This window comes from Bombina bombina, chromosome 2 (assembly GCF_027579735.1).
Source record: "Bombina bombina isolate aBomBom1 chromosome 2, aBomBom1.pri, whole genome shotgun sequence".
NCBI lineage: Eukaryota > Metazoa > Chordata > Amphibia > Anura > Bombinatoridae > Bombina > Bombina bombina.
The window spans coordinates 880,103,128-880,120,118 of NC_069500.1; the positions used below are offsets into that span (position 1 = coordinate 880,103,128).

The 16,991-nt window shown below is 33.0% G+C and overlaps 1 protein-coding gene across 1 annotated transcript in view; it reads right to left on the reverse strand.

Annotated features, from left to right (window-relative positions):
• NRG1 (neuregulin 1) overlaps positions 1-16,991 on the reverse strand; it is a 168,745-nt gene that overhangs the window by 114,855 nt on the left and 36,899 nt on the right. The window contains exon 2 of the mRNA XM_053703221.1: positions 907-1,084. Coding sequence (XP_053559196.1) covers positions 907-1,084 — 178 coding nt within the window. The remainder of the gene's footprint in view (positions 1-906; positions 1,085-16,991) is intronic.

Sequence of the window (16,991 nt, forward strand, 5' to 3'; positions counted from 1 at the left end):
TTTTTTTTACACCTTATACTGTAATGTATGAGACTCTCCTTCCCACCCAGAACACTGCAGAGCAAGCTAAACTGTTCTCAAATAAAATGTATGTTTCTAAAATTTGCTGCCTCTTTTTTTTACATGAATTAGTGTGATTCGTGTACCCCTACTAATAATAATAATATGAATTTGTTTTAATTACCTTCAGCTGATTAGCTGATTAAAGGGATAGTAAGGTCCAAAATAAACTTTCATGATTCAGATAGGGCATGTCATTTTAAACAACTTTCTAATTTACTTTGTTCTATTGTTATTCTTAGTTGAAAGCTAAATCTAGGTAGGCTCATATGCTAATTTCTAAGACCTTGAAGGCGGCCTCTGCATTTGACAGTTTTTCACAGCTAGAGGGCTTTAGTTAATGTGTTTCATATAGATAACATTGTGCTCATGCACGTGAAGTTATTTAAGAGTCAGCACTAATTGCCTTAAATGCAAGTCTGTCAAAAGATCTTAGATAAGAAGGCAGTCAGTAGAAGCTTAGATACAAGGTAATTACAGAGGCAAAAAGTATATTCTATAACAGTGTTCGTTATGCCAAACTGGGGAATGGTAAATCAACAATAACATTTTTTGTGTTTACTATCCCTTTAATGCATATAGGCTAACCAAAAGTTTCAGTTTGTACATAAAATATTTCTTAAATATGTTTTTTATCTGAAGAAAAACAAACAGTTGCTGTACATAAAAAAAAAAAATCTAACCTAATTTTGTTACTTATCACTTTGATAATTCATTACACTTAAGTAACACTTGAATTGTGAATTATCATAGCATTTTTTTTAGGTTGATAGCTTCCAGTGATGTTTTTTTGGTTTTTTTTTACTTCAAAACAGAAAACTTTAACAAAGCTTAAATAGAACATACGTTGTTTTTTTCCGTATTTTGATGTTTTCTTGTTTGTTTTTTGAACTGATTTCTTTCTCTTCTTTGAACCACTTAAATTTGAGAGAGGACTGTTCTGAAACTGTCTCGCATTTAAGAACTAATTTTTTGCCTTCTTGTATTTTGTGGCTTTTCATTTCCTTCAGTCTTGGAGGTACAGCTTTGGGGGAGAAAAAAAAAGAAAAAAAAAAGAATGTTACAATAAATACTAATATTAGAAAGGCAAAGAATAAGGTTAATGTTCACAAAAATATGCGTTCGACATACAAAATCCAAACCTATGTTCTATGTCCTATCACAAACTTGCACTGTTATCTTTAAAATCAAAGAAAAGGGTTTAAACATAACCATTTTCAATTTAATTTATGTTTTTGTGTTCTGTCATATTCATGATAAATACTTTTATTTTCAATTTAATGTAACGTATAATGCTTTAAACAAACTTTCTTCAACTATGAAAAAATATATATTGACCTTAACACATTAAAATATATATTAAACAGGTGGTACTGACATTTCATGCATCAAGGATTTTTGCTAATATAGATCAAATCTGTACATAATAACAAATGAAGTGCAAATTAAATTATTTTTATCCACATGAAACTTCAGTACATGAAATATAACTTTTTAGTAAAAAAATGTTTGAATGTACTCATATATGATACATCAGATACTCAGGAAATAAGTATATTTAAAATATTCACATTACTGTATTCTGAAAAAACTCTACTGGTATGTTATATATTTAGTATATGCATCATATAAAGAAATATTTTTAAAAATAATAATCTAACATCTAAATATGCTGCACTGAAATTATGTGTCTCTATTGGTTTGCTGTCAACTGTAGCAAAACAATCTTTATTTAAGTATTCCATTGAACTCTTTCTAGAACAGGGAGGCAGTACATAATATAGTAATATTTTATTCTTTATTTGTTTTTATTAGTCTGTAGGGAGAAAGAAATACAAAGAGATTGAGACTGAAAAATACAACCACAGTCTGCTGGAATCTGCTGTTGACCCTAATTTACGAGACAGACAAATAAAAATAGTAATAACCCTTACTAATCTGTGAGATTTGTGGTCCAAAAAGTGAGGTGTAGATAAAACAGTAATATCTTATATTTGGATATATTAGTATGATAATAGTATTACATATTTTGTAAGTATATTGATTAGGTGCATATTTTTCCACCCATATATATCATGTTGAAAATAAATAAATAGATTAAGGGCTAGATTAAGCCTGAGCAATAAAGTGTTTATAAATTGGTTATAGTATTTAAGATTGGGGTTCTGTGGTGTTCACTATGAGGCATATTTAACAAATATCTGTCTGACCTGATCCGACAGACATCGCTGAATGCGGAGAGAAATACGCTCTCCGTATTCAGAATTGCACCAGCAGCTCTTGTGAACTGCTGGTGCAACGCCGCCCCCTGCAGATTTGTGGCCAATCGGCCGCCAGCAGGGGGTGTCAATCAACCCGATCGTACTCAATCGGGTTGAATTCCGGCGATTCCTGTCCGCCTCATCAGAGCAGGCGGACAGGTTATGGAGCAGCGGTTTTTGTGACCGCTGCTTCATAAACGCTGTTTCTGGTGAGCCTGCAGGCTCGCCAGAAACACGGGCCATCAAGCTCCATTCGGAGCTTGATAGATAGGCCCCTATGCTTTCATGGCCTCCATTTGAAAAAGGATCCTGCGAAACGTCGAAATGTCATGGGTTAAGGCCCTTGTCTTTATGTTCTCTGCATAAAAGGCTTTTAGAATATACTCCTGTGTTTCGCCTGCTTTTGTTTGGTTATCCTTCCATTGCTGAAGATGGGCGTGGGATCACTCACATCACATATAGGTATAGATATATATTTTACAAAAATACCATCAGGTATATATAGAAATATGTATTTAAATTATGAATAAATAGAACATATTCTGTTACTTGCAGAACATTGAAATGTGACATATTCATATTTTCATGGCGGGTTAGCACGAATGAGAATATGCGATCGTGTTTGCTCGAAAGTGGGGTATTAGGTTTTAGGATTTTTTTCCGCTTTTATTTCTCCATTGACTTCTATGGGGCAGAAGAGTACATGAACGTGCACATGATATTCTAACTTCGGATTTTTGTTCTCGTCGGGTTAGCGTTAGAGCAAAAACAGTTTTCTTTGAACTCATAATACGAGCGCAACCCGACGAGCGCAAAAATCCTAATTCTAGCATAATAAAAACTCAAGAGAAAGCCTTAATTTGCACTCCACACGTAATCTACCCCTAAATAAATAAATACAAACAAGTGGGCATTTTGTTATATAATAATAGTTATATAATAGTTTGCCATTCCTCAATATTTCTGATAAAACAAAAGAGTGGACAGGAGTTTCCACAATTCACCATAACAATTAATGCTAAAAACTATCACACGCAATAGAAACGCACACATATTAATTCATTTTAAATAGCATAAGGAGAATATCTCTAGTTATTATAGTACAGTTGTACTGTGAAAACTGTGCATTAATAACCCTATTCTATAGTAAGGATATTATGGGGAAAAATGTATCAAGATTGCCGGCGGACAAGTTCTCAAGTAGAGAACCTGTCCGTCTGAAGTCATCATTTACATTGCTGCATCGTATGGCAAATTTTAAATTGGACGCAAGCTCTTTTGTTTAATGCCGCTATCTGCTCTTACACAGAGCAGGGCTTTTCCATCACCCCAGACAAGTGAGAGAAGGGACAATTTACGTTATCACCTGTGATGTGGCGGAGAGACTAAATAAGAAATTTCTGCTTCTTAAAGGGACATTAAACAGTATGAAATTGTTATATAAAATGTTTAACTATGTATAGTTAAAATACTTTGTAATATACCTTAATTATTTATTTTGTCCCCTTTCCCTGTAATTTAACTCTGGAAATTGTTTTTTTTTTTTTTTAAATCTAATGAGTTTCTGTAAAGTAATGGATGTCGCCATGTTGAAACTTAAGTTTTAACCTTATCTCACTGTCCTGCTGCAAACAATTAGGAACAGATATAAAACAAGCAATAAAATAGACCAATACAAACAAGGTTTAACACAAACTTGTTTACACAAACTCAGTTTACATATATTTCCCTAATTGTTATCCACAGAAGACAGAAATAAATAGTAAACTATTTCAAACATGGAAGTGCCCATTACTTTATAGAATCTAGAGTACTTTATAGAAACTAAACTTTTACACATACATCATCAATATTTTAAAAATAGAGCTACATATTATTCTAAGGCTAATCTTTGCTCTGAATACATGATTATGTCTAGCATGTATTTACTGTTTAACATCATTTTAAAGGGACAGTCTAGTCAAAAATAAACTTGTATGATTCAGATAGGGCATGTAATTTTAAACAACTTTCCAATTTACATTTTTCATCAAATGTGCTTTGTTCTCTTGGTAATCTTAGTTGAAAGCTAAACCTAGGTAGGCTCATATGATAATTTCTAAGCCCTTGAAGGCCACCTCTTATCACATGCTTTTTTATTAGCTAGTTCATGTGAGTCATATAGATAACATTGTGATCACGCCAGTGGCTTGTGGCAGACACTGCACTAATTGGCTAAAATGAAAGTCAATAGATAATAAATAAAATATCATGTGATCAAGGGGCTGTCAGAAGATGCTTAGTTACAAGGTAATCACAGAGGTAAAATGTATAATAATATAACTGTCTTGGTTTTACAAAACTAGGGAATTGGTAATAAAGGGATTATCTATCTTATAAAACAATAACAATTCTGGTGTAGACTGTCCCTTTAAATGTGTAGTTGCAAGCTCGCTCATATGAGCCTAAAACTGTAGATGCAACTTCATAAATCTTCCTATCTCTACCTCTACCTCTATATATCTATATGTATCTCTCTCTCTCTCTCTCTCTCTATATATATATATATATATATATATATATATATATATATATGCACAGTTCATATAAATAAATGTGACAAGTCATTGATCCACAATACCTAAAGTTTAGTTAGTTCCAAATCTATTACTCACAAAAATGTAAAGTCAGGTTCAAACTTGCAAAAGAAACATTGGCTGATAAGACATTGGTGTGCTTACAATAGGCAGATATAAGACACACATGTTGTCACAGTCTGGAGAGTTTTTGAATGTCACAATACATACAATGTAAAGTATGCCTACTGATACAGACCCCATCCTTTTGTCAGATGTATCTAAGAAATAACATCCGCTCTTGTGCAATCAATGTTTATGCATGTTATGTTTACAGATACTACCGTCTACAGCTCAACATTCTCAAATATATATATATATATATTTTTTCTAGGCATGAAGTTGCAAGTCAAATCTATACATAGGGGCATATTTATCAAGCCCTATGTTCTAAAGAACCCTGCTCCATAACCTGTCTGCTTGCTCTGAGGCGGCGGACAGAAATCGATAGAAATCAACCCGATCAAATACGGTTGGGTTGATTGACACCCCCTGGTAGCGGCCGATTGCCCGCGAATCTGCAGGGGGTCGGTATTGCACCAGCAGTTCACAAGAACTGCGAGTGCAATTATAAATGCAGAGAGCGTATGCTCCACATTTCCGCTCGCACAATCATAAATAAGCCCCACAGAATCAAACACTGTATTAGAAAGAAACATATATATTCAAATCTACAGTTATTTCCATATACTCATCCTGTAGTGCAAATATTTTTATTTAAATTATATTTTAACTTTTTTCTACATGTATAAGTATCAACAACTTAGTAATCTACTCTCCCATAGTAACACCTGACAGAAAAACATCAAACTTTGATTATTAGAAAATATTGTATAAAAACAAATGCACTGTATAAGGAAAATAAGTTTTAACCCAAACATACACACCCACCCACACACATCAAATGCTCTGAGTGATCATATATGAACATTTTGAATACATTTTATTGAATATGGGTTGTAACATGGTTTTCCCTTTAGAAAAATAAAGTTTAATATAAGTTGTAACAATTTGTATATTATTGTATATCTCTTTTTGTAATTACATTTTCTCTAACGCAATCAAATACATGCACAATAAATATATTTTTTTCTCTAATGTAAGATTACCAAATTATTCTGTAAAGTGTTTTTATCTGTGAAATGTAAGATTTAATTTAAATAGCCACACATAAACATAGAATATTAACATTAATATGTCAATTTTATTTTACATATTTTAAATGTGGTATTCAATCTAATATATTAAATATTTTATGATTAAATTTGATTTTCAATAAGTTTCATTTCATATACTGAAGTTTAACATTGGTTTATTACCAATAAATATTGAATTTTCAACCAATTATTATCTGTTTAATATAAACAAATTGGTTTAGCATTTGCTATTTTAACAAATCTGCTGAAGCTTTTAACCATCCCTAGTTGGCACCTTGGGATCTAGGTGTATCTTAAAGGGACATTAGACACATTGAATTACTGAAATTATAATATTACATTTTTAATTGTGTGTAGTAAAAACAAAAAGCATTATTTATTTTGCTTGCTATTGTGTAAAATGTTGTGCTTGTCCAATATTCCACAGACACTGAGAAAAGTAAATTGTGCCAACTAGATTTCTGTAAAAAAAAATGCTAATAATTGTCTAAACCAGCTACATACCAGTCAGTGATAGGTTAGAAAGATGGACAAACACATTTACAGCTAGCCATCATTGACTCCAATTAAGGGAGATAAGGTAAACATAGGGCTAGATTTATTAAGCCCCTACGGTAGCAAGTTCTCTCAAGAACTTGCTCGCCGTGATTTATCAAGCAGCGGTCACCAGACCGCTGCTTCCCTAACATCTACGCCACCTCTATTGTGGCGAAAATCAATCTCCTCAGTCGAGTCCGACCGAGGAGATTGACAGCTCCTGCCCGCGCGTGATTGGCTGTGCGCGGGCAGGGGGCGGGATTGCACGCGAGCGCAAAATTGCGCTCGTGTGCAATGTTAATTACCTGCGGGTAATTTTGCCCCGCAACAGGCGAGCTGAGGCGTACAGGGGCGTGTATACGCGCCCCTGTATGCCTCAGCGTTGATAAATCTAGCCCAACTGACAAGAGTTTTCAAGCAGTTTTATAAATAATGAATAAAATAATAGTTCTAAATTCTTCTGAAACACTTATTTTGTATATAGCTAGTATTTCATTACTTAGCTACAGATATAAAGTATTCATACATAAAAATGTCCCTTTTAAGTATTATATTTTATAGATAAAATAGTTTGGCAATTTTTATATTATCTTTTTTTTTCTTTTTTGGATGCAAATAGAATCTACTTGCAAAATGTCTGCCTGTGCACATCTAGATTATATTAGAATATATACATAATATCAGTTTATTCCATTCAAATATTTCAGAGCATAAAAGTTTTTTGGGTTTTTTTTTTTGGGGGGGGGGGCTGTTTGAAACCTATTTTATATTTGTTGGTATAAGAAAAAATGCAGCAATGACCAAAAACATACAATTAAACTTGTTGATTTGACAGCCTTAAACGTCTCGTGCAAAAGATAAGGCTTAACAGCTGCCTTTTCCCTTTGAATTTTGCTCATGATTTCTCACAGCATAACAGTAAAAAAGCAAAGCAGAACTTGTTTCTATGCTCGGCTTCAGGCAGTGAAAACCAGCCCTGAGTCCTATTACTTTGCTCATTATTATTGCAAGGGGGAAGAAAAGATGCAGATCAGCAAAAAAATTCACAATTGGAAGACAGTTTAATAATATTCCAGTATACATTTTTTTTTATATTTCAAAAATGATAACACACAGAGGAAAATATATTCATATTACCCCCACCCCCCACCACCACCACCTTTATTAAATCTCTCTTAAAAAAAAAAAAATTGTCTGGGAGGATCCATAACTTAGAACACATTTGGCCATGGGTTAAGTTGGGGGAATGAAGTTAGGTAAAGGTATACTTAATATATGCAGGGATATATATATATATATATATATATATATATATATATATATATATATATATATATATATATATATATAAAATCTATGATGGATAACTTGCAAAAATAAAGTTGTAAATATTGGAAATTAAGACCTGTTAGTGCCTCTTCTTCCATTTGACTTTGGTATATGCACAACATGGAGAGCACCCAGGCAGATTAACGGTACAAGGAGTGCTTGGAACACCAAAAACAGCATATATATATATATATATATATATATATATATATATATATATATATATATATATATACGTATATAGTTTTTCAACCTAGGCTCTGCTGCCCTCCAAACTCTATTTATATTTGTTCATATTCATCTCATGTCCATTCTTCCCAACATTTTCTGAAGGCTTTTTGGAACAGGGAAGTGAGGGAGATTGTGGGTGGTACCTCACTGGTGTTTGTGGGTGGAGCTGTAACAGGAGGGAAGGGCATGTTATGCAGTGGGAAGATGTATGTATGTAATAGGCAGTGTTGGTCAGGGTTGGGTGTAGTCAGAGTGTGTCGAGAGTCTTGCTGAGGCAATCCCTGGAATGTCTTCCCCAAGCAAGAAAATCCTGCAAAATACAGGATGGTTGGGAGGTGGGCAAATGTACTGAGCAGTTCATGTTTCACTCATTCCTGACAGACACAAAATTAAACAATTTTTTAAATGTGATCATATCCTTCAGAGAACCCCCTCTAGACCATTTATATCTCTTTGGAGAGCATGTGAGCTACAAGTCATTATGAAACCTAGCTGTCCTTTAAAATGTACTGCCCTCATAAAAATCCCGCCACCCTGGGCACAGGCCTCATATTGGTCTAGGATAAAATATGCCCCCAAATATATTGGAAACCCAACTTCTAGCTTCAATAACAATTCTGGGCCACCAAGTTACATTCATTTTGTATACATGTAGTACATATGTTGCAAATAAAAAAATGGAAATGTAGAAAAATATAGGCCCGTCATGTGACTCCATGATTTAATTCCAATATCCCATGATTTGCAGTTCAGTCAAGAGTCAAGAATTCTAGCATCCAAATTGTAGAGACAAATATGATTTTCATTTTTAGACATATAACTTTAAAATGCTAAAATTATTCCACAGACGCACGTATTTGACCTAAAGAACTAATTAATTTCATTTTCATCCTTTCTAGGTCATCCCTGATCAAAATGAATCATACAATTTTAATTAAATTGAAAAATCAGTTGTGTCTTACTAAAAAGCATGTCATGCTATAAGAAAATACTTATTTTAAAATAACAAAAATAATTTACAGCAATTTAAATTTAAAGAAAACAAGATTAACCTAAGCTTCTGAATGATAACCAGACATCGGGTTATAGCTGCATAGTATAAAGTCTTTCACAGATAAGGCATAAGACGAATGCCCAGCTATTAGACAACATTTTATGTCATTGATTTAATGCAAGATAGTCTCTGTACTATGGATTTTAGCTGCCGGAAAAGTGTGAGCTTCCAAAAGTGATGCTATTACTGTTTAAAGATGCCGATTTGTTTCTGCTGTCTAAGCTTTGCTGTAATGGGGCTCAAAACTGAACATAAAATGGACAAAGCATTTTTTTTTAATCTATACTTAATTACAATGTGAAGTTGTTCACAAAAATAAAAATTAGTGATGCTTTTTTTCTATAATTGAAGCCTGAAAATTTAATTTTTTTTACAAATCAGACAAATGTATGGGAACATGGCAGGTTTAACCCTAATACTGTCATATTTCTGTCTCTAATTGGTTTCAGCAGAGATTACCAGATAAGAAACTGCAAAACAATGGTTACTTTATTTACATAATTACTGTGGCTAGCGGTGTCTACTCCAGTATCAAATCCTGATTGGCTCCTCCAAATAAAGTTATGTGGTGGGTAGAGTATGGTTGTTCAAAAACATTTGCAGCAAACAAGATCATATTGCAATCAAAACATTTTCAAACCCATACGCTATGTTAATTTATTGCAAGACTGCAGAAAAAAATCTTGTAAATACAAATTGTACCGTGTTTACTGCCCCTTTAATGGCGCCAGCTTACTATCGAGTAGTAGTTTTTGCTAAGCAACATTTGCACATTTTAACGTACATTAACCCTTGTCCAGTGGCGAATGGGATGGAGCTGATTGGCAGGTATGCACCATGCAGTGTACAGGCCTGATCTACCAATCAGCAAACCTGTTAGAGGGGAGGATTAGCAGTGGACACATGCAAGTGATGCTGACATCAATGTTAAAGGGACAGTCTACACCCAAAACTTTTTCTTTATAACTTATTGTGACATACCAGACAAGCATTTTGTAATGGGTTCCACATCTATAAGCTTGTAAAAAGTACATGAAACATTTATTATTTTTTTCAGTTATCTATTTCAAATTGCGCATGCACAAATCAGCATGTGCAAGTAGGAAAGCTTATTCACGAGTAGACTGTGATTGGAGAAACTTAACATACTAAAATTTACATGCAATAGGTGGGCGGAGCTTGGTGATCACTTCTGGCTCCTAACAAATGATGTATATATAAATGTTTCATGTACTTCTTACAAGCTTATAGAAGTGAGACCAGTTGCAGGATGCTTCTCTGGTATGTAACAATAAGTTATCAAAATTATGTATTGGGTCTAGACTGTCCCTTTAATGTAAAAAAAAGGTTAAGGTAGGTTTTGTATTAACTGATTGGAATTGCAAATTATAACAGTATGCATGGGTTAATTGTCACAACGTACTATCGACTTCCATGTCTCTTTAAATAAACCACTTATGTTTATCATATATTTGTAGATGTAGTGAACTGTAAAAAAAACATGCAATCAATTAGCACTATATGAATATTGCATTACTTAAAAAGGCATGAACAAAATATGACCCTCTACTCCCAATTGTTAGACATGCATCTGTCAGGGGTAATTTTCTCTCAATGATAATCTGTAAAATTCCACTTATATTTTAAAGTAATTAATTCATAATGAATTAACGAATTAGAAAGTTGTTTAAAATTCTATCATCAATCTCATTCATGAAAAAAAACAAAAAAAAAACATGTCCCTTTAAATAACTGGAAAAGAAGTACCCATGAACGTACATTGCAACTTTTTAAAGATACATGATTAGCCATATTATGGGAAATCACAATTTTAATTTAATGCACCCTTAATAAAAAATAATTAGGTCAAATATTTTTTACAATTCATATTATGTATTTTAAATATCCTAATCAGTAGAGCCAAATAGTTCACTAAACACAGAAATAATTCATTGACTATTTTATATCTTTTCTTTATTAAGTTCAGGGAACTAAATCAATTAAAATGATATTTTTTGCTTGCTTGCTCTAGTGAAAGGGATAAACATTTAGAAGTATTGATTCTCTGCTTGTATTAAATTGAACCATGGATGATGTATTAAATAAGGCATCCTCTTTTCATGTGCTAGGTGTGCTATAATTATATTAGCTAAGTCTTTATTGCTGTGCCAAAAAAACAGAGGTGTTAAGAACAATGTAAAGTACAGAATCCAATTTTGTGTAGTTAAAGGGACAGTATACACTCATTTTCATATAACTGCATGTAATAGACACTAACTACTATAACGAATAAGATGCACAGATACTGATATAAAAATCCAGTATAAAACTGTTTAAAAACTTACTTAGAAGCTGTCAGTTTGGCTCTGTTGAAAAGGCAGCTGGAAAGCCCACTGCAAGTGGGAAATAAGACACTCCCCCCTCCCCCTTCTTTTGCATATGAAAAGACCCTTTACACAAACAGGAGCAAGCTGGAGAAGGTAGCTGACGGTATTCTCATAAAACTTTGGGGCTTGGTTAGGAGTCTGAAAATCAGAGCAATGTTATTTAAAAAATAAGCAAAACTATACATTTATTTAAAAAAACAACTTTATGGGCTATATAAATAGATCATCTACAAAACATTCATTCAAAGAAAAAATGAGTGTATAATGTCCCTTTAAAGGGACACTCAAGGCAAAATAAACTTTTATGATTCAGATAGAACATGCAGTTTTAAGATACTTTCCAATTAACTTCCATTATCCAATTTTGCACAGTCTTTTTTTTTTTTAATTAATACTTTCTGGGGAAACAAGATCCTACTGAGCATGTGCACAAGCTCACGCGGTATATGTATACTAATCTGCGATTGGCTGATGTCTGTCACATGGGGCCTGAAAATAGTAAAATATATATATTTGTCAGAAAAAAATCTAATGCTTATTTGAAATTCAGAGTGTTGAATCATTGTCTTTTTATTATGCACTTAATAATTAAAGGGACACTATACCCAAACATTTTCTTTCATGATTAAGGTAGAGAATATAATTTTAAACAACATTCCAATTTACTTCTATTACCTAATTTGCTTTATTCTTTAGATATACTTTAATGAAGAAATAGCAATGCACACAGTGAACCAATCACAGGAGGCATCTATATGCAGCTACCAATCAGCAGCTACTAAGCATATCTAGATATGCTTTTCAGCAAAGAATATCAAGAGAATGAAGCAAAATAGATAATAGAAGTAAATTAGAAAGTTGTTTATAATTGTATGCTCTTTCTAAATCATGAAAGAAAAAAAATTGGGTTTCATTTCCCTTTAAGCAATTGTAATGCACTGAGTGGTCTTTTAAGGGAAGCCTAAGGCAATAGGTGAAGAGATTACTAGTTGAAAAAGTTCTTAAAGATGGATACATTATTTGTTATGGTGGTAAGCAGAGATGAACTGGAACATATTATTTTAAGTGACAGTAAAATGATTACTTATATATGCATAATTTCAAGTCTGTTGTTTTGTTATCACAATTTGCAAGGTGTTTTGCAAATCAAGTGCAGTTCAGGGATATACCCTCTTGAAACGCTTGGTGGAATCTATATTCCTTTTCTCAATCACATTGTTGTATTAGGAACAACTTGTGCTCAGATTCAAGCAATCAATGTATCTACAAAAGTTATCTGTACTGGGCTATCATTAAAATGACATTCAACCCAAAACATTTTTTAATGATCCAGATAGAATATTTCATTTTATACAACTTTCCAAATTACGTCTATTATCTAATTTGCTTTGTTCTCTTGGTATCCTTTGTTAAAAAGCACACCTAGATAGGCTTAGGGAGCTAGCTGCTGATTGGTGGCTGCATCTATATGTCTCTTGACATTGGCTTACCAATATGTTCAGCTAGCTTCCACTAGTCCATTGCTGCACCTTCAATAAAGGATACCAAAAGAATGAAGGGAAATTGATTGTAGAGGTAAATTGGAAAGTTGTTTAACAAAGTACAATCTATCTGAATCATGAAATAAAAAATGTTGGGTTTCATATTCCTTTAGGTATCACTGCGGGTATTGCTACATTGGTAAAAAAACAAACAAAACAAAAAAACACCTTTTAGGCACACACTTGTTAATACACACTTGTTAATGCTAAATAGCAGTGTAAAATGTACATATTATTGTACCTGTTCCACTTGCCTACAGAGATGTCTGATGTCTGTCTTTCCTCTCTTAAAAAAAGTTACTAGACTGCCCCCTAGGTGTTGCTCTGAATGTATCCCCTGATTGGAACATGCACTCTTGACTGACTGACAGGCAGGTGCACGAGCATACACATCAGTCAGAGACTAGTACACAAGGTACCAATCAAGTGTAAGTTGACTTAAACTCAAGCATCAAATTGTCTCCTAGGGCAGGTTTTTGTTATTTTGTTTTTTTTATTAATATTGTGTTGTTTTTTTAAAGAAATACATACTGTGCATTTTAATATTTGAAAAATCAGCTATTGGTTCAAACATAGCAATATTGATAATACATATAATAATCTGCCAAGACAGCATTTATAATTTAAAGGGGCATGAAACCCCCAAAAATATTTCTATTATCTAATTTGCTTCATTCTCTTTGTATCTTTTGTTGAAAGGTAGGTAGGAGCTGGGACCTGGCTGCTGATTGGTGGCTGCACATATATGCCTCTTGTATATTGGTTTACAGATGTGTTGGGCTAGCTCTCAGTAGTGCATTGCTGCTCTTTCTATAAAAGATACTAAAACAATGTAGCAGAATGTTTAATTGAAATAAATTGGATAGTTGTTTAAAATTGAATGCTCTATCGAAATCATGTGGGGTTTCATGTTGTTTTAAAGCAGGGTGTAACTGATTTTTATATTACACACACTGATTTGTATATTAAAGTAGTTGGTACCTTTATGTCACAGCACTTTGTGATGTCACCAGATATGCAAATTACAACACACTATGAAACTTTTTTTTTTTTAAATATAGCAGGTCTGATTCTGCATCTTAAACCTGTTGTTCAAGAGGGTATTTTACTCTTGCACTTAATATTATACATTTTTTCATGCATGATAGGGAAGAATGACGGAATATAAGAGAATTCTGTTTTCACAACATTGTCAGTATATCCACAATGTGGCACTGTTGTTCTTTAAAGTAGATTAAAGGCCAAGGTTTCTTAAATATTTTAAGGTAAGTGTATATTAAAACCATTAAAACTAGAGTAATGGAACTGCTGTGTTATATTGTTTATAGGATATGATTAACATATATATATATAGATATCTCATTTTAAATAATTTCTATTGGAAACAGATTAAATTTAACATTATAAATTTACTTTTAACTCAAAAAATATTGATCAGCCATAAGAAATAGCATGATTTAAATATGTTAAAATATAATAGTTGTTAAAACTTAGTTTGTCGGAAAGTATCTCGCTGGCTAATAAAACCCCCCATAACAAACAGATCGTTTGGTGGGCAGAGACATGCCTCTACATATGAAAGAACAAAAGGTATTTATTTTTCAGCCCAACATCATCTATTTCTTCTTCATAATAATAATAATACTAGATTTTAAAATGTCTACTTTTAGATGAAGCAAAAATAAAAATACTTTAAAGGGACAGTCTAGGCCAAAATAAACTGTCATGATTCAGATAGAGCATGTAATTTTAAACAATTTTCCAATTTACTTTTATCACCAATTTTGCTTTGTTCTCTTGGTATTCTTAGTTGAAAGCTTAACCTAGGAGGTTCATATGCTAATTTCTTAGACCTTGAAGGCCACCTCTTTTCAGAATGCATTTTAACAGTTTTTCACCACTAGAGGGTGTTAGTTCATGTATTTCATATAGATAACACTGTGCTTGTGCACGTGAAGTTATCTGGGAGCAGGCACTGATTGGCTAGACTGCAAGTCTGTCAAAAGAACTGAAATAAAGGGGCAGTTTGCAGAGGCTTAGATACAAGATAATCACAGAGGTTAAAAGTATATTAATATAACTGTGTTGGTTATGCAAAACTGGGGAATGGGTAATAAAGGGATTATCTATCTTTTAAAACAATACAAATTCTGGTGTAGACTGTCCCTTTAATGTTAAAATCAGTTAAGGCCTGAGTTAGAGAGACAGAAACTAACTAAGGTACATTGCGCATTAAATTTATTAAGTTGCATTTGCAGCTTTTCCGGCTATGTGAAGCAGGTTCCCATAAGCAAGCCTGCTGCCACATATTTAAAGGGACACTCAAGTCAAAATAAACTTTTATGATTCATAATTCATTATTATTCACTTTCCAATTCACTTTCATTATCAAATTTTGCAAAGTTTTTTTATATTCAAACTTTCTGGGGGAAAGCTCCTATTGAGCATGTGCAGAAGCTCACAGGGTATACGAATACTAGTCTGTGATTGGCTGATGTCTGTCACATGATACAGGGGCCGGAAAATGGTAGAAAAAATAAATTTTCCAGAAAAAAAAAATCTACTGCTTATTTGAAATTCAAAATAGGTGTTATTACATTGTCTTTTTATTATGCACTTGTTAATTATGCAATTCTACTGTATTTAGTGTTGCTTTAAGAAGCAAAAACTTCTTATTTTTTTCCCTTCCACCACCTCAGAAGTGGCACAATCAATCACTCCGACACTTGCTTGTTTGGGATGATTGACATTCCCTGTTCTAGTGCAATTGGTTGCGCCGTAGCAGGGGGCCGCATTGTACAAAAAACATTGCAAGTGGCGATTGCAGGTGGGCAGGTTTACTACTTGCAAACCAGTACCCTTATGTATAAATATATAGCCTGGCTGTGTCATATCAGGCTAACTGGAAGAAATCTAAACAGCCATTTTCTTTCAGTTTTTTACAGTTGAATGACTAACAGATTTGAGTTGGATATATGAAGTCATAATCCATTATTCACCCAATAAATCAACCTTTTTACTTCTTTTTTTTTCAAAGCTATTGAAAGGCAAAGATGCTGTTTTAATTATGAGAGTGAGGTTCAAGAGAAAAAAAAAAAGTTTATTGCAGCCCTTTAATCTCAAATAATTCTGTGTCTATTGAAAACAAAGCCTGCAAAATAATTAAGATGCCTTTGTGACTGAAGTTGAATGTCAATAAAGCTTCAACAAATGGAAATTTGTGTTCTACTCTTTAAAAGAATGCCAGGAGGATGGAAAACTATAAAGCACATTAAAAAAAAAAACTAATCTAAATGCAGACCTATCAGTTTTTATATCAAATTATTTGTGTATTCAAAGAAAGTTTTTATAATGTGAACAGATGAGTGGTTTACAAGTTGAGCTAGAAATTCTCACTAGTCATTGACAAGTAGGAAATTGCAGAAGACAATATAAAAGGGACACTAAAGCAAAAATTAAACTTTTAGGATTTTATCATTATCAAATTGAGCAGTCATTTTATATGCACACTTTCTGAGGCACCAGTCCCTACTGAACAGATGCATGAATTCACAGTGTATAGGTATATGAGTCTCTGATTCGCTGATGGCTGTCACATGATACAGGAGGTAGGGAAATCAAAAGAATTTTTAAATTTGTCAGAAAAGATCTACTGCTCATTTGAAATTCTGAGAAGTTTGATTACATTGTCTTTTTATGATGAATTTGTTGCCTATGAAATGCTACTATATTTAAAGGGACACTAAACCCAAAAGTTTTCTTTCATGATTCAGATACAGAATACAATTTTAAACAACATTACAATTTACTTCTATTTTC